Here is a 16,529-nt window from a genome sequence, read left to right as displayed (position 1 = left end):
CACGAAAGCAAGTCAACCCGTTTGTCTTCGTGCAAAATCCGCCCACCATGCCTTCTGAAGTTTCCGACATCAAGCAGTTCATCGAGATCTGCAGACGGAAGGATGCCTCTTGTACGTCATTGGTCCCCTGAGATTGTTTGATTTGTATACGGGCGGTGAATGGGCCGGCCGTGAACTATGAGAGAGCAAATAAAGGAGGATCGAAAATATACTTGGATATATGTACTAACTATCAATTTCTTTGACTTTCAGCCGCCCGGATCAAGCGTAACCGCAAGACCGGTCAGGTCAAGTTCAAGGTCCGCTGCCAGCGCTTCCTGTACACCCTGTCCCTGAAGGATTCCGACAAGGCCGACAAGCTCAAGCAGAGCCTGCCTCCTGGTGCGTTACACCCGAAAATATCTTGAAATCCAGTGTCTGTCCCAATTCCTCTACGACTGTGATTTGTTCGGAAGCCTTCAGCGGACGATGATCAAAACCCAGACAATTGGAAATTGGGACAAGGACGACAGGATTATATTTGGGTATCGGAATGGTCATTCGCTAATATAAGTTGAAATACAATAGCCCTCAAGATTGTCGACGTCTCCAAGGGTACCAAGAAGTCTGTCTAAGCATTTCGCGGTGATTGATGGCAGCGGTTTAGGCTGGGTTGGGGTTGAAGGATGGCGTCAAGAAAAAGTGTTTGATACCTCGATACGATTAAATGGGAAGAACGCACTATGACGCATATCTCTATTTGTGGGCCGACGCGAGGAGGACCCGAGCAAGTGTAGTTTGACCTTGCAAGGGGATGTCCTTGTGCCCTGTTGGACGATGTGGGGTTTTCAGGGAAATTTTCCACTCCTTCAACAGCGGATGACCTGCAAGCTTATTCTGCTAAATGAATAATGCCCTAGAATTGCTTTGTCGGGGCGTTCAGGGATTCCCATATATCAATGAAAAACAGCTGAAACACTCATACTGGGTTCGACTTCTTCAGTACTACTGGAACATCTGCCTCTCAATTTCCCATCTCGATAGGGATTAACTATTGCCTATGCTGTGGGCATGGTAATGTTGAACTTCCTGTAGAGCTCCACTGAGTCGAGATTCGAGTAGCAAACGCATACCACGCCTAGCCGCTGTGTCAACAGTCCGGGAGCTGATCACGAATGAATCTGCAAGTCTACCTCTCACAACAAATAGTTCACGCCTCATGCACGTTGCATTCGATAAGCTGCTCTATTATTGTGATCTATATCGTACTTCAGTAAACCCGCTGATTCCGTATTTCGCAAGCGAGCCATCGATACTACCCTGATCCAATGCCGTTCGTCTCAGTTCAAACTCCCCAAAGTAGTTTGGTTCCGCTGTCACTTTCTGGAAGAGAAGACTCTCAAATAGAGCCAGACTTCGAGCATTTGTCTGCCCGATCTTCACACTGAGACAGACGAACTTCCATGGCTTCTTGATCTTCGCCAGCGAGTCCGGCTCACTGGCGAGAAACTCCTCCAGAATCTCCGCTTCATGGTCAACAATATATTTCATGAAAGTTAATAGACTGGCACGACCGAATCCTTTCCTCTGGTTTTCCTTCTCAGCAATCATCAATTCGATTTCACCAATGATCTGAGGTTCCGACTCCCCTTCCTCGCCATCATCAACTCGTAAGAATAAGTTGATATCTCCAACCATTTTTCCCGGAGCATCATCTTGCTCAGTAAGATGTGATGCCCCGCGCGCTTGCTCATGCTCATTTCTACTTGATTCCGATAGAGGCGAGCATACGATGAAAGTAAGCTTATCTGCATCGTTACGCCAACTTTGCTGCATGGAGTATTCTTCCTCTAGAGTCAGTGGCTCGGAAGCAGTGGCTTCTTGGATTTCCTGGAAAGCCACAAATTGCTAGTTAAGACTCTATTCGGCTTTTATTTCATTGTTTTAGGTACATCGTACCAAAGGAAGGGAATTTCGCAGGGGAGAAATCAATGTAACGTGGGGCTAATACATACTGGGTCCTTCATCCATTCATGATACTTGGGCACATGGCATTCCGAGTATGGTACCAGTAGTACCGAAGAAGTAGAAATTGCTGTCAACAAAGCATTCGCTTCAATATAGCTGTTCTCCGCAGAAAACTGGGTTTTCTTCTGTAGCTTACCGGTGTCGGCGTTGATGAGCATCCTGGGCTTTTCTTCCACCCCACACAAAAGGAACAGTTCAGTCGCCTCTTGACCCCTCGAAAGCCGGACTTGTTATTTGGGCTGATATGAATCTATTGAGGAAGAAGGTAATGTCTGACAGTTCCCGGCAGTTCTCTAAAAACTACTAAGGTTTCTTGCGAGTACCGGTCCCTCGTCTTGGCGAGATCTACCAATCAGAACATCGCGTCCATGCCTATGTACTCTATTGGAAGAGAGCGCTTTGTCCATCTCAGGTACAAGGAACAGCTTCAACAGAGATCGTTTCGACTTTCGTGGTCCGTTTATTTAAAGAGCAGTAGCTCCTAAGATAATAATTGGCCTACTCATACTCATAGACAGTTGAATGTATGTGCTTTATCGCACATTCTCTTTCAGACGACCTTCTGTTTGACAGTTACAGTACACCCTGACACAGCCGCGATGTCGCGAAGAGCCATGAGCCAGATTACATCCCTCCCCGGAGATTTTATCGGAGCTACTGGGAGCCGTTATACTTTCAAGGAATTGCTTCAACAAAGACCACATCTTGGCCGTGTCTGGTCAGCAACGTACGCTTCACCAACGTTTAGGTATCTCAAAAACCATCTAACTATCAGATCAGATCAGGGCGGGATCAATTCGTTCTGAAAGATATACCTGAAGCTATCTTCTCCAACTTCAATAAGGAGATAAACCATCGATTGCCGCAAAGTCCCTACATCAGATTACCATGCGACCATATCCCAGGTCAACGAATACTCGTGTATCAGTATCTGATGGATGATTTTCTAAAACTTGTCCAGAAGAAAATACCAGCCAGATCCAGAAAAAAGATTATTAAAGATAGTCTACGAGGGATTGCTGAACTGCATGATCGAGACATCGTCCATCTTGGTAGTTCCCCCTCCCTCCCCCAAAGCCATTTATGTATGGATTGTACTGTACTAAGTTCAGAGGCCGATTATCCTTAGATATTAAGCCAGATAATATAATGGCTGACCTGCGATACGATGACAAGCATACTATCGTTGAAAAAGTTCAGATTACGGACCTGGAGAATGCCGCCTATCTTCCTCCAGGGAGGTGCATTCGAGGCATGCTAGCCGGCAATGACAACTGGCGTAGCCCCGAGGCGCACTTCAAGGAGAAACTCAACAAACCGACTGATATATTCTCATTTGGGATCACAGTATGTCCCTTGCCTCCTTCCATACTCTCTCTGGCTGATGATTTTTGTTAGTGTATCTATGCTATGCTCGGTCGCGTCATCTTCGGCCCCGACGAAGATTTCCAGAAGCACCAGGCCCAGGGAGTACTTCCTACTTTGATTCGCCTCCAGCGACAAGTTTCATATTTCGGAGATCAGGAAGGTATCGATGGACTCCTAGAACACATCGGTGATGATGAGACTAGCTGCGAAGTACTGCAGATGCTGTGGGAAGAGAGGCTCGACGAAAATATTCCATACAAACCATTTTCTGAATGGCCAGAAGTTAACGATGCGGAGTTCAAGGATTTCATTAAGGGTCTGACAAGTCTGGCTCCGGGCAGAAGAGTTACAGCGCAGCAGGCTCTGCATCATCCTTGGTTAGCTGGCTTATGAGATCTGATGCGTGATTATATCAGATGTAACTGCTGTCCATGCGCTTGCTTTGAATAGTCTAATGAATCATGCTCTAGTTTATTTGCCGTCGCGATAATATTAGTGTCAGGATTGACATCTTGGTCGTATTGACTGCCACAAGCAAGCCCTTATAGCTTCACCAGAGGGAAATGCTAATCCTGAACGATACCGAGTCTTTTGGGCTGTGATGGGGGTTGACATGCATCCATGGAGCCGTATGGAAGCGATAGGATGGCGGCGGTAAGATAAGCGGTCAGATAGTATATTTCAGTCAGTTAGATTATATAGATTCATAATCCTGGTATAAGTACACATGATAGGAAGTGGGTAGCTCCGTAGAAAGGGTTTCAAGATCATTCCATAAGTCATCCTGAGTCCAAGTTGGTTCTTATTCCCTTTCTGCTTGACCAGCAAATGCCCCGAACCTTACTACTTCCACTTCTAACGTCTCCGTATCCAACACTATTAGTTCGCCCGTCTCGCTGAACTTGGGAATCGTCATAACACGGATCTTCGGACCGACATCATCTTCCATGGTATCGGTCATTTCTGCGTCTGCTCCGTTCAAGCGGAACGAAGAATCGCCCTCGACGACCATAGTCTTGAATCTTGGCTGGTTACCGGCAAAGAAGATGTGTGGGCATGACTGAAGGACAAAGGGGTCGTTTGTCTGGAAAGGATAACTCCCTGGGGATATCGAGTTAGCCACGCTCCAGCAAAATTGCCATGAAAAGAAAACATACAGATAGTATCCGGCGCGGTAGGCACAGCGCACCGCCACCTTAGCATCGCCTCCATAACCTTCAGTCTTGCGTTTGCGTCATCTTCAGCCGCATCTCCACGCTCATCTTCATCGGAGAAATCGAGATAGCGGAGGACATCGTCGACGTTCTGACCGCTCGAGCCCCAGACTCGCCATCCCTCGATATCTCCCTCCCATGGGTTCGTAACACTATCAAACCAACCTGGTTCAGCATTTTCGTCTCCGGGATGAGCATCTGATGAGTATGCCTTTGCCCTCTGGAACATTGCTCTGTGAATTCCTTGCTGCGGAAGAGAATAATTGGCGGGGTCATTCTCTCCAGGCATGAGCGTGACGGGGATGCTGGGAAGTATCTCGGAAAGGAAGGTGTCAAGCTGCGTAATAGGCGACGCATTATAGGCCGACGCGTCATATCCATACTTCTTAACCTGCTTCTTTTTCTTTGTGACAACACTGTCATTTCCAGCATCAGCAGCAGCAGTTTCGGCAGCCACTGCATCGCCGAGAGAATTTCCGGCTATTATCAGCCTGCTAATTCTAGAAGATGATGCCTGTGACCCAGCAGTTTCCCCGTCGGAAGGACCAGCATATCCAAGAAGATAATCTGTCAAAAGTTCCAGAGAAAGAGTATCACTAGACGTTCCAGTCATCCTCAGGCCACTGACGAAAGCAATCTTCTTTCCCCTATTTGAACCGGAGTGTTCACTTTCCTGACCTCGCTTGCGCTTACTATCCGGAGAAGCATTGTCGTCTCTTTCCCATCTCTTCGGCTGACGGGGAAGATCAGGAACTTTGATGTCGATAACTTCGAAATCGCCGTTAGAATTCTCCGTACCTAGGGCGGCAATGACAACGCCTGTGACTAGATGTGTTGATCGAAGCAGCGGGCCAGCTAAGCGAAGACGTCCCGATTCATCTTCTAGCATAACCTGAGTCAAGGATGGGTTTGTAGGGTCGATGTATGTCTGGCGAGGAGGTGGCGCGGATGTGTAATTCTGTTCAATAATCGTCAGATCTTGCGGACGCCGGTCTGCGCAAATTTGGTTGGCATAATGAGCGGACATACGTCTTTTGCAATATCATCCAGAATGTTAGGCTTCAGCGGCAAATCCATGTAGACTGTTCCTGCAACCCAGCATAGCTCTCCTTGCCGTACATCGAGTACCCGTTCCACTCGACGTGCATTCTCCCCAGCAATCTAAACCATTGTAGAAGATCAATTAGTATGCATTTCCGTCACTGTTCTTTTTCCAATGCCATAAGAGAGTACAGCGCCAATTCTCCAACACAACTTTCCCGTATATTCGAAACATCAGACTAATGAGAAGGTCTTACCGTAAAGCCCTCCCAGGCCTCTGTTGCGACCTGCTCGACGGCCGGCTTCAGCCTTGCAAGGCGCAAAAAGTACATGTCACCATATTGTTGTTGATAGTGTCGATCCGAGCCTCTGGGCAGTCTGAAGGTGTGAAGAGGATTATAGTAGGATACGTCACGGTGAAGAGGCGGGTATTCTTGGTCACTAAGTCATGAGATTGTGTTAGCATATCTACCATTTCAGAGATCACTCGATGCGATTCGGGATTGAGCGCAGAGCATACTTTGGCGGGCATAGAAACTGCCCTATTTTCTCACTGGCCATCCTGTCATAAGAGCCCTTCTTTCACAGATTGCTGAGTGATGAAAAGACCTGGTAGAGCTCCGAACGGCCAGAATGGTCCTCGAAAGCTGTGTAGTTGTCGACCAAAGCTATCGGCAGACGTGATGTGACGCGCATCACGCGTTTTTTGGCGTCGAGATTAATGAGCGGGGAACTCCCGATACTTAACTAGCCTAACCGCTTCAGCTTCCCACGGGTCTACCTAGTTAGCCTTTGTCTCTCGACAACCCCCTTCTACAACGTCTCATTCTATCAAATAATGCTGTCTGAACTATCCAGTGGCCATGGCTGCATACTCAAAGAAATCCCTGGGTTAGACCAGAGAAGTGGCTCTTGGATGACGACTTTCCCTACTGCCACAATAGCCTGCAATTGAAGAGTCAAAGTACTAACCAGGACTATCTCACAATGGAGCCGTGGATGGAAGAAGTTAAGAGAGACAATACTTCTCAGCCAATATTCAAGGGAATTGCTTCAATACAAAATACGCATCCTTGTGACTGCCAGCACGGAACCCTATCTAGCAACAATTGAAGCACAACAGTTGATTAGAAAATGGAGATCACTCCATGTTTCAGTCGACATGCTTGTGTGGTTGCAATCGCCAATGTGCTTACTCCCTTCGACATTTCGACAAGAAGCTGTCTAATGTTTAAAAATACCGACTAACAACCCTGAATATGGCATCCTCTCTTGAATTGTCAGTATTCTGGAAGTATTATAGCATCATTTAATGAAGCAAGATGTGACATGTGCAGAAACTGCTATGAAATATAGATGGGGCCGAGGGCGTAGAGAGCGTTATGAGACATCTCACGACTGTGGAATGCCACTAACCACCACAATAGCATGTCAGACCGGAACAAAGGTAACGAGTTAATAATAATCGCCAGTGGGTCCATGCCAACATTGGGATTCACATACCAAAAGCCACTTTGCTGACCATAACATCAACATACGGAGACTTTATTGGTTCTTTGTTCAACTCTTCCCATTATTTACACGCGTGAGAAGGCACACTCGGATAAGCATGTACCCACGAGAGACAACAATAGATTATGGAATGGAAGAAAGCGCAAAATCAAGGTCTGGATGACTGATCAGATCATTCTCCTGGTGTTTTCGCGTTTCTCTCACGGCGGACGATCACACTGCGTTGCGCTCCCTTCAGTCATATTTACTTTCGCCCTTTCCTCCCTCCATCTGCTACCCCTTCTTCAACTCCTTCAACTCCTTTCACATTTACAGGACTAGGGACACGGTTAATAGTGTGCATCCTTACAGAAAAGTACAGGCGAAGATGCAGATCTTCTACCCCCTTCGCCGCTTGATGGGCGATGTTTACCTGTTTCTCCTCTTGTCATCCGCCCTCACTCTTGCCTTTCGTTTCGAGTCTCTTCCTCAAAACGCGGCATCCATATTTCGACGCAGTCTGCCTGGGTCTCTTGGCTGGGCTCCTGCAGGAGCTGTAGGCTATTACTATCCTCCAGGCCGGGTCGCCAAACCACCGGTACCAACAGAAACTAAAGCTAGCTCGACCAGTGCTGCTGAGATCACTCATGAATTGAGACGACAATTTGTAACGGAAACTGGAACTGTCCCGCGGTAAGCTCCTATAACGGCGCACCTGTTCATAACTTTGTTTGCGATGTGATTCGACTGCTACTGTCGCTCGCCAGTCACCCTCAAAACTAACGAGACGCTCTCTTCTTCAATTATTAGGCAACTTGCAGCTTCAGCAACCAGTGCCTCGCATTCTACTGAGTCTAACCTGGCGAATAAAGACGCTGTGTTTGGGATGGCTGGTATCCTCGCGCCGGCGCTCGTGGCTATATTCCAGGCGTAAATGGTTGATACACAGGGACAACAGCCTCAGATCGGTAGAGAAGCTCCTCATAAGCTTAACCAGAGAAGGTTCTGATGGGATACTGCAATCCTTTATGTACATAAATAATGATATTTTCAGAATATAAGCAGACGCACCTATTTGGTCCGGTCCGCTTCGTTATGGAACCGAAATTAAGAGTACGTGCGACAAATTGAATCAACCCAACCCGGCCAATTTCTTCAACATGGACCTGCATTAATATATCTGCTCAAACTATTCTAAGAAGGACACATGTATACTTCGTCAAGACACCAAAACTGGACATATAGCAACCCGCTACTCATTGCAAAGCAAGCTGCGGCTTGCTTCCTGCAGCTTTACCTCTACATGAAACTCAAGAACAAAACCATTGTCTCTTTTAGTAACAATAATAACAAGACCACAAGGCGCATTTGCACAGAATATCGGACTCTAGACTGCTCGACCAAAAATGCCCCCTGTTGGTTGCGGTGGATCTGACATAAACCCTTTTGTAACTACTCGCTAGTTAATTACTGTACCTAGTGGACGATCATATGTATACCTCGGTCCGGTTCGATGTAGGCCAAACCTCCAGCTTTCCCCGCCTTCACTATTAGATCTTACTCCAGATTTTGGATGGGGTCCATACTAAGTATCTAATCAGGAGACTACTAGTGTCTTTAGTCTAGCATATAAGTAGGATACGCTCATCTCGTTTTCTGAACTTATCAGTTCCCGTGAGAAAATAAGTGGCTTGACTTCATCCTCGACCCAACCTCCAAGCACATACATAATTCTAAACTCAATCGCAGGGGTCTATTCTCTTTAGAGTTCCTATCGAACTCGATAATAATCTATATGCTGCTTGTGTCTGGTCTCTTCTAAGTCTCTGTTTCTGTGACTCTCTTCTTAAAACAATCACCGCCATCATGTCCCTGCAAACTCCCCTCTCCAAGCTTCTAGGGATCAAACACCCCATTCTCCTAGCTGGCATGGCCCGCGCATCAGGCGCTCCCTTGGCCGCAGCAGTCTCCAATGCAGGAGGCCTAGGCACCGTGGGAGGTCTGGGTTATACGCCCGCTCAACTAGACGAGATCCTAACAGAACTGAAGTCCCTTCTTCACGACAAATCTCTCCCATTCGGCGTGGACCTCGCTCTTCCAAAGGTGGGAGATGGCGCACGCGCCACAAACCATGATTACACCCATGGACATCTCAACGAACTCATTGAGGTAACGATCAAACACGGTGCAAAACTATTTGTTTCCGCAGTTGGCGTCCCGCCCGCGCATACAATCAAGCGTCTTCATGAGGCGGGTATACTCATCATGAATATGGTAGGGGCACCGAAACATGCGGAGAAGGCGCTCAAGGCCGGCGTTGACATTGTCTGTGCGCAAGGTGGCGAAGGAGGCGGTCATACGGGCGATGTTCCCTTCTCGATCCTTGTCCCAGCGGTGGTTGATGTTGCGAGGAAATATGAGAGTCCCTTAACTGGTCAGCCGCCTATGGTTGTCGCTGCGGGAGGTGTCAATGATGGACGCAGTTTAGCTGCGGCGTTGATGCTGGGAGCGTCTGCTGTCTGGGTGGGAACTCGTTTCGTAGCCTCCGAGGAGAGCGGTGCGAGTAAGCTACACAAGGAGGCGGTTGTAACTGCGAGATTTGGAGATACGCTGCGTACGCTGGTCGTTACGGGGCGGCCTTTGCGCATAAGGCCAAATGAGTATATCCAGGAATGGGAGAAGAGGCCGGAGGAGATTCAGCGGTTGACAAAGCGAGGCATTATTCCAATGGAGCATGATATAGAGGAAGGGAAGGATGTGGATTTCCCTTACCTGATGGGAGATGTGGCCGCCGTCGTGAACGATATCAAACCAGCTGCTGCGATTGTTCAGGATATGGTCCAGGAGGCGGTGGCCGCGCTTAAACATGGAGTATCTTATATTAATGAGGGGGGAGCAGCGAGCAAGTTGTAACGAAGCGGAGGGAGTGACTACACTAGAGGATTGGATTGCATGAATCTTTTGTTGGGTGAAGAATTGCAGGATGACCATTTCCAACGACGCATGCTACCCTTGAAGAATAGCTTACTACGGTATGGCAGGAACAATAGTTACAAAGGCACACTGTAGACAATTCAAACCCGCATAATATAACATAACACGTTTCAACTAGAGCGACTCGACAACAGGATCGTGCCGCAGAGTAGCGACTTCTGAGAACAGGTATCCACCAGGTACTCTGTCCGAAAGACTGCAGAGACGAGTGTTCCAATTTCTTGGTTCAATCATACTTTCATCAAAGACAGAGTACCTAGTACTGAAAAACACGGTTATAGTACAATTCTCGTGTTGACAGGTTAGGTGGACATGGCTTGTTGCAGAAAGACATAGCATGATGGCATCGACATCTCTGTCAATGCCCAGCACCTCGTTTTACTCGTTGCCTCCAAATAGTCAATGGCTAATTCCATTAACCACGGGCTTGGTACCGTTTGCACGCGCCTCCGCGAGGTTAGGAGGAGGTGGCGGTCCAAAGACGGGCTTCTCATGCTGATGTTCCATAACCTCACGGTCTCCATTGTCGAGCTCGTACTCTTCTTCATCGCTGATTACCTCGTCATCTTCCTCATCTTCGTAATCTTCGTCGTACTCGCTTTCAGTGCCTTCGTCGTCGCCATCCAGCTCGCCAGTCAAAGCCTGACCTCGACCTTGCTCCTGCATGCGACGGCAAAGCGCCTCGAGGTGGTTGCTCTTTTTTCTCCATTTTTCCAGTTCCTCATGATTTCTAGTCCGCTCCTCGGCCATCTCAAGAATATTTCGATTCGTCTGGTCGTGCTTGCGGGTCAGAGTCAGATTCTCCTTCTCTAGGCGTTTTGTTTTCTTCGACATTTCCTCCATCTCTTTGCGAAACGTCAGGAACAGTTCGTTGCTATTGTTTAAGGTGTCCTCAACCTGTATCAGTTGTTAGCAATAGATCGATGATAGCCCCGCGAAAGAACGAAGTGTCAGTGTCGTAGCAGAAGTATGGCCATACCTGCTTGAACTTCTCCACGTAAATATTCAGCTGACTGCGAAGTTCAGCTTCGGTATGCGAGAAAGTCGATACTTGCGAACTTAAAGCGCGGCATCGAGCAGCTTCATTTTCCGCCGTCCGACGTTGTTCTTCGTACTTCGCAGTCAAGCTTTGAATTTCCGCATCCTTGCTACGCAGAAGTGCTTTATAATGGAGCTCGCGCATCTCGAATTTTTCGCCGATAGTTTTAATCTTGGCACGCAGTCTGAGGTGTTGAAGTTAGAACCGAACTTAACGGATCGCGGAAGCATACGGCGACTCACGCTTCGTCCAAATCGATATCCACCTTCTCGTTGCGAGGATTGCCTTTGGAAGCCATGACATCCTGGATGTCGTACAACAACGAATCCAGCCGCTCATTGACAATAGTCCGTGCCTTTTTCTCAGTTTCTTCGAGTTTTTTATTTTCATCCTGCATCATCCCAGTCAGCATGGCCTTCTGTCTGCCACTAGAAGCCATGAACCCACTTTGACTTTCTTGTTCTCTTTTGTAAGTTCGCGACACAGCTTCTCCAACTTGTCCTTCATAGTAGCCGTCTTATTTAACTCCGATTTTCCCTTATCTTGGTCTTTCTGTAGTTGATCGGCTCTTTTCTTGCTCTTTGCATAATCACGGTCTAGCTTCTTCATATCCGCCAATAGCTCCGTATACTTCTTGTGGACGGTTTCGAGGCGTGTCATTGGCGACTCGATATTGTTGAGCAGCTGGTTAAGATCTCTGGTCGCCTTCTTTACTTCCCGTTCTGCAGTTCATGGAATCACCGTTAGCAAGCCCACATCCACGTGGCCAATATGCCTCTAGTGGTTTAGTACTAGGATCTGCCCGAGGAAGACGCCTCCTAATTGCATCTACGTACCGATCTCAGCCTCCTGGTCCTTTTCCCCGGCCGCATCTTGTTCCAACTGCGAGATCTTGGCTGCCAACAGCTTCGAGGTCTCGTTGGGGTCTGCGACCTTCTTTCCCTTCGATTTTTTTGCCATTGCTGTTGATGACATGACCGGCTTGGGACTGCCTGCGGCCGTCGAGGGAACGGGATGCTGTGCCTGTCCGTTCACTAGTGTCGCGTGGGTGTTGGCGACAGATGGAAGACGAGAATGGTTCGAAATCGACGGTGCGCGTGGAGCAACGACTGCCATCACTATGCCGCAAATAACCCTGCGGCGAGCCTTGACAACCCTAAACCTCCGTATATCCCACGGACAGGGCCGCTTGGGACCTGCCCGGCGAGAAGAGTTGCTTGGTGAGCGTCGGGCTCACGACCAACAAAGTACCTTGGTGAATTTTTCAAGCTCCCTTGGCCAAACGTTATCGACGACGAAAAGCGTGCATGTAGGATTCGAGAGGTCCAGCCAGGCGGTGCAAGCCACGGTGGACAACGGCAGATCCCAGTGAGCGCAATCTGTGGCTTCTGGGAGATTCGACGAAGAAGCGCAGGTGTTTCGAGGATCTTGCCGGGGAGGATCGAGTCCGGTGGTAAGAGGGGATGCGCACTTGACCAACGCTAAGCAGCCTAGCCCGAAATCTTCACGGCGGCTCTTGGCGCCCGCGGCCAAAACTACTGAGGATCTGAGGATCTGATTAATGACCTTCTTCTAGTGACAGCTTCTAGCCCCGACACGCTAAAGGAAACATCACTGCTGCAGACGACTGACTGAGGGAGACTCGGTCACTGCGGTTGCCGGTGCTTTGTGTTTGAGCGGATTCCAGCACGGCAGACAGCTCTGCGCGCCGATTGTGATACCCGGAAGCGCCGAACCAGCACCGTCTGACTACAGAAGACGTGGCATGCCACTGCGGTGAGAGCAGTCTAGTGCCGTCTTCCTGAGGATAGCAACTGCGTTCTCCCTTACTGCTGTGATATCCAAACTCCATCATGTGGCGGTCGTCTTTGGCAACGGGCAGAAATGCCCTGCCTGTGTTACGGCCATCTGCCCGCGGTCTGCTACGAAGGCCTGCTCCTAGAGCTCCATGGCCCTCCTTGATAAGGAGAGATGCTTCTACGGTGACGGATATCAACAGTTTTCCTGCCGTGGGTGAGAAGCTCCATGGTTTTACCGTCAAGGACAAGAAGCATGTGTCCGAGCTGCATCTTACAGCCGTCCTCTTGAAACATGACAGAACCGACGCCGATTATCTGCACGTGGCAAGGGACGACAAGAACAATGTTTTTGGGATCGGATTCAAGACAAACCCCCCAGATGCGACCGGGGTACCTCATATTCTGGAACATACCACGTTATGTGGCAGCGAGAAGTAAGTGCCTCCGGATTTGCACCATCTGCATATAATAGCTAACTAGAAAAAGGTATCCTGTTCGCGATCCTTTCTTTAAGATGCTCCCTCGATCACTTTCGAATTTTATGAATGCATTCACTTCTTCAGACCATACTACTTATCCATTTGCCACCACGAATAAACAAGATTTCCAGAATCTCTTGTCTGTCTACCTTGATGCGACCTTACATCCTCTGCTGAAGGAGGAGGATTTCAGACAGGAAGGATGGCGTCTTGGACCGGAGGACCCGAGAGCTTTCGAAAAGCAGGATGATAAGACATCAGAGAGCAAGCGACTGGAAGACATCGTCTTCAAGGGTGTGGTTTACAATGAAATGAAGGGCCAGATGTCGGACGCCAACTACCTATACTACATCAGATTCAAGGAGAGCATCTTCCCTGCGATAAACAACTCCGGAGGCGATCCTCAGTTCATCACTGATCTTACACACAAGCAGTTGGTTGATTTTTCAAAACGAAACTACCACCCGTCAAACGCGAAGATTGTCACTTATGGAGATATGTCTCTGAGTGATCATCTGAAGCAGATAGGTAGCGTGCTTGATGGCTTTGACAGAGGCCAGCCAGATAAAGAGATCAAATTGCCTATTGATCTTAGCCGCGGCCCTCTGAACGTGACAGTTCCAGGACCTATTGACTCCTTCACCAGTGAAGACAAGCAACACAAGACTTCCACTTCGTGGCTCATGGGAGATTCGACAGATGTTGTTCAGACGTTTTCTCTCGGGATTTTGTCGTCATTGCTCCTCGATGGATATGGCTCGCCGCTGTATAGAGCGCTGATTGAGAGCGAACTGGGCTCCCAATTCACGCCTAACACCGGTCTCGATGCCTCCGGAAAGATTCCGATCTTCTCCGTTGGCGTTAGCGGGGTAGAGGAGAAAAACGTTCCTCTGGTAAAAGAGACCATACAGAACGTGTTCCAGGAATGCCTGGCCACTGGGTTTAGCGATGAAAAGGTTCAAGGATTCCTGCACCAGCTAGAGCTTGCTTTGAGGCACAAGACTGCCAACTTCGGGCTTGGTATTATGGAGAAGACTATTTCTTCATGGTTCAATGGCACTGACCCGATGAAGGAACTCGCCTGGAATGACGTTATTGAGGAGTTCAAGAGGAGATACGCGGAGGGCGGCTACCTTGAGTCCTTGGTACAGAAGTATCTAATTACCGACAAATCCCTCACATTTACTATGGTTGGCTCGCCAACCTTCAACCAGGAACTCGATGAGAACGAATCGACTCGGAGGAGTGCGAAGCTGTCTGAGTTGACGGAGAAGTTAGGCTCTGTCGAAAAGACTATCGCCAAGCTGGAGGAGGAGGAACTGGAACTTCTCAAGGTCCAAGAAAATGCTCAGCACGCGGATCTCAGTTGCCTTCCGTCTCTCACCGTCAAGGATATCTCCCGGGAGAAAGAACGCAAACCTGTCAGGGAGTCGAAGGTCGATGAGGTGGATGTGGTTTGGCGCGAAGCTCCCACCAATGGACTGACTTACTTCCAAGCTCTCAATGCATTTGAGGGCCTTCCTGATGATCTCCGTCTATTGCTGCCGCTGTTCAATGACTGCATCATGCGTTTGGGCACTCCTAACAGGACTATGGAACAGTGGGAAGATCTGATCAAGCTCAAAACTGGCGGTGTCAGCACCTCATCCTTCCTAGTGTCATCTCCTACCGAAGTAGGGAAATTCAGTGAGGGTCTGCAATTCTCCGGGTTTGCATTGGATAAGAATGTTCCCACGATGTTGGACATCCTATCTACTCTCATCACCGAAACGGACTTTGGTAGCCCGGAAGCTCCCAGGATGATCCAAGAGCTTCTGCGATCAACGACAAATGGGGCGCTTGACGCAGTTGCAGGAACCGGCCACCGATATGCTGTCAATGCTGCTGCTGCGGCACTCTCCCGGGCGTTCTGGGTTCAGGAGCAGTACTCTGGCCTCGCTCAATTGCAGGCTACCGCCAACTTGCTTCGAGATGCGGAGACATCATCTGATCATCTCAATGAGCTAATTGGAAAATTGCGTCAGATACAGTCGTTCGCGATCTCAAGATCGCCGAGATTCCGTGTGCGTATGGTTTGTGAGCCAGGTAGCGCTGCAGAGAACGAGTCCACTCTGCAAAAGTGGCTCTCTGGCCTGCCAAGCACGCTTAATCCTTCTGCTCCTCTAAGCGGACCTGAATCTCCTTCTCATTCGCCTATGGTTCTTTATGACATGCCTTACAAGGTCTACTACTCGGGCGTGGCCCTGCAGACCGTTCCTTTTGTGGATCCGACGAGCGCGTCACTCAGCGTCCTTGGTCAGCTTCTTACGCACAACTATCTTCACCCTGAGATTCGTGAGAAGGGAGGCGCCTATGGAGCTGGTGCCAGCAACGGTCCAATCAAGGGTATATTTACGCTTTCCAGTTACCGAGACCCAAATCCTCTGAATTCGCTGAATGTCTTCAAGAACACCGGCATTTTCGCCCGGGATCGGACTTGGACCCAACGGGAGCTTGACGAGGCTAAACTGGGAATTTTCCAAGGACTCGATGCACCGATGAGTGTTGACGAAGAAGGTATGCGCTATTTCATGAGTGGTGTCACCCATGAGATGGACCAACGATGGAGGGAGCAAGTCCTCGACGTCACTGCTGAAGACGTCAATCGGGCGGCCCAGAGGTTTCTTGTAGATGGTCCTCGGCGATCTGTCTGCGTCCTTGGAGAGAAGAAGGACTGGGCCAATGCAGAGAACTGGGATGTGCGAAAACTTTCAATGAACGCTCAGCCGGAGGGGGATTTCGAACAGCCTCCAGAAGGAGCAGCTTTGTCGGCATAACGTACCCATGAACATTGGGTAATGAGTCTATCTTAACTCCGAATGTATTATTACTCATTTCTAGAGGCTAGAGGTGGTTTGATGAGTCCAGCGAATTGGTTCCCTGAGCTCTATACTGGCGATCTTGGGATATTGGTGGATATACCCACAGGTTCTTTGCATGTGGTCCGACTACGCAGCGTGTGTCCTTGTTTTATTACTAACGATGGTCCGGGCCGGTTGACGATGTATATACAAAATAATTGTACAATATCTCACCTCTTGTCACACACGCTTCTTTG

At 48.8% G+C, this 16,529-nt stretch overlaps 8 protein-coding genes across 8 annotated transcripts; 5 read left to right on the top strand and 3 right to left on the bottom strand.

Moving 5' to 3' along the window:
• Positions 1-47: 47 nt before the first annotated feature.
• On the top strand, positions 48-614 carry C8Q69DRAFT_504886 (60S ribosomal protein L38; the record flags this gene model as incomplete). Its single annotated transcript, XM_028632648.1, has 3 exons — positions 48-111; positions 253-381; positions 568-614. The coding sequence occupies 3 exons, from the start codon at positions 48-50 to the stop codon at positions 612-614; spliced, it is 240 nt and encodes a 79-aa protein (XP_028487889.1).
• A 203-nt stretch (positions 615-817) lies between these two features.
• Positions 818-2,301, bottom strand: C8Q69DRAFT_163960 (N-acetyltransferase). The gene is made up of 3 exons (XM_028625704.1): positions 2,144-2,301; positions 1,995-2,074; positions 818-1,869 (listed from the first exon to the last, which is right to left on the bottom strand). Exons 1-3 carry the CDS (start codon positions 2,163-2,165, stop codon positions 1,228-1,230), a joined length of 744 nt encoding a protein of 247 aa, XP_028487888.1. The 5' UTR covers positions 2,166-2,301; the 3' UTR covers positions 818-1,227.
• Positions 2,302-2,606: 305 nt separating this feature from the next.
• On the top strand, positions 2,607-3,768 carry C8Q69DRAFT_442408 (putative calcium/calmodulin dependent protein kinase; the record flags this gene model as incomplete). The annotated part of the gene is made up of 4 exons (XM_028628833.1): positions 2,607-2,734; positions 2,788-3,092; positions 3,137-3,354; positions 3,406-3,768. 4 exons carry the CDS (start codon positions 2,607-2,609, stop codon positions 3,766-3,768), a joined length of 1,014 nt encoding a protein of 337 aa, XP_028487887.1.
• Positions 3,769-4,177: 409 nt separating this feature from the next.
• C8Q69DRAFT_504883 (DNA polymerase alpha/epsilon subunit B-domain-containing protein) lies at positions 4,178-6,191 on the bottom strand (the record flags this gene model as incomplete). The annotated part of the gene is made up of 5 exons (XM_028632647.1): positions 4,178-4,476; positions 4,533-5,547; positions 5,619-5,750; positions 5,888-6,071; positions 6,151-6,191. The coding sequence occupies 5 exons, from the start codon at positions 6,189-6,191 to the stop codon at positions 4,178-4,180; spliced, it is 1,671 nt and encodes a 556-aa protein (XP_028487886.1).
• Positions 6,192-7,509: 1,318 nt separating this feature from the next.
• C8Q69DRAFT_504882 (hypothetical protein) lies at positions 7,510-8,055 on the top strand (the record flags this gene model as incomplete). The annotated part of the gene is made up of 2 exons (XM_028632646.1): positions 7,510-7,814; positions 7,932-8,055. The coding sequence occupies 2 exons, from the start codon at positions 7,510-7,512 to the stop codon at positions 8,053-8,055; spliced, it is 429 nt and encodes a 142-aa protein (XP_028487885.1).
• A 793-nt stretch (positions 8,056-8,848) lies between these two features.
• Positions 8,849-10,274, top strand: C8Q69DRAFT_163861 (2-nitropropane dioxygenase). Its single transcript, XM_028625703.1, has one exon. The coding sequence runs from the start codon at positions 8,988-8,990 to the stop codon at positions 10,032-10,034; it is 1,047 nt and encodes a 348-aa protein (XP_028487884.1). The 5' UTR covers positions 8,849-8,987; the 3' UTR covers positions 10,035-10,274.
• C8Q69DRAFT_163860 (putative alpha-taxilin) lies at positions 10,275-12,679 on the bottom strand. Its single transcript, XM_028625702.1, has 5 exons — positions 11,991-12,679; positions 11,602-11,876; positions 11,397-11,545; positions 11,095-11,338; positions 10,275-11,012 (listed from the first exon to the last, which is right to left on the bottom strand). Exons 1-5 carry the CDS (start codon positions 12,268-12,270, stop codon positions 10,515-10,517), a joined length of 1,446 nt encoding a protein of 481 aa, XP_028487883.1. The 5' UTR covers positions 12,271-12,679; the 3' UTR covers positions 10,275-10,514.
• A 40-nt stretch (positions 12,680-12,719) lies between these two features.
• On the top strand, positions 12,720-16,393 carry C8Q69DRAFT_163818 (metalloendoprotease HMP1). Its single transcript, XM_028625701.1, has 2 exons — positions 12,720-13,387; positions 13,440-16,393. Exons 1-2 carry the CDS (start codon positions 13,008-13,010, stop codon positions 16,246-16,248), a joined length of 3,189 nt encoding a protein of 1,062 aa, XP_028487882.1. The 5' UTR covers positions 12,720-13,007; the 3' UTR covers positions 16,249-16,393.
• Positions 16,394-16,529: the final 136 nt, after the last annotated feature.

Source organism: Paecilomyces variotii (assembly GCF_004022145.1).
Source record: "Paecilomyces variotii strain CBS 101075 chromosome Unknown C8Q69scaffold_2, whole genome shotgun sequence".
In the NCBI taxonomy this organism is placed as follows: Eukaryota; Fungi; Ascomycota; class Eurotiomycetes; order Eurotiales; family Thermoascaceae; genus Paecilomyces; species Paecilomyces variotii.
Note: the sequence above shows the minus strand (reverse complement) of the source record. Positions and strands in the feature narration are given on the sequence as shown.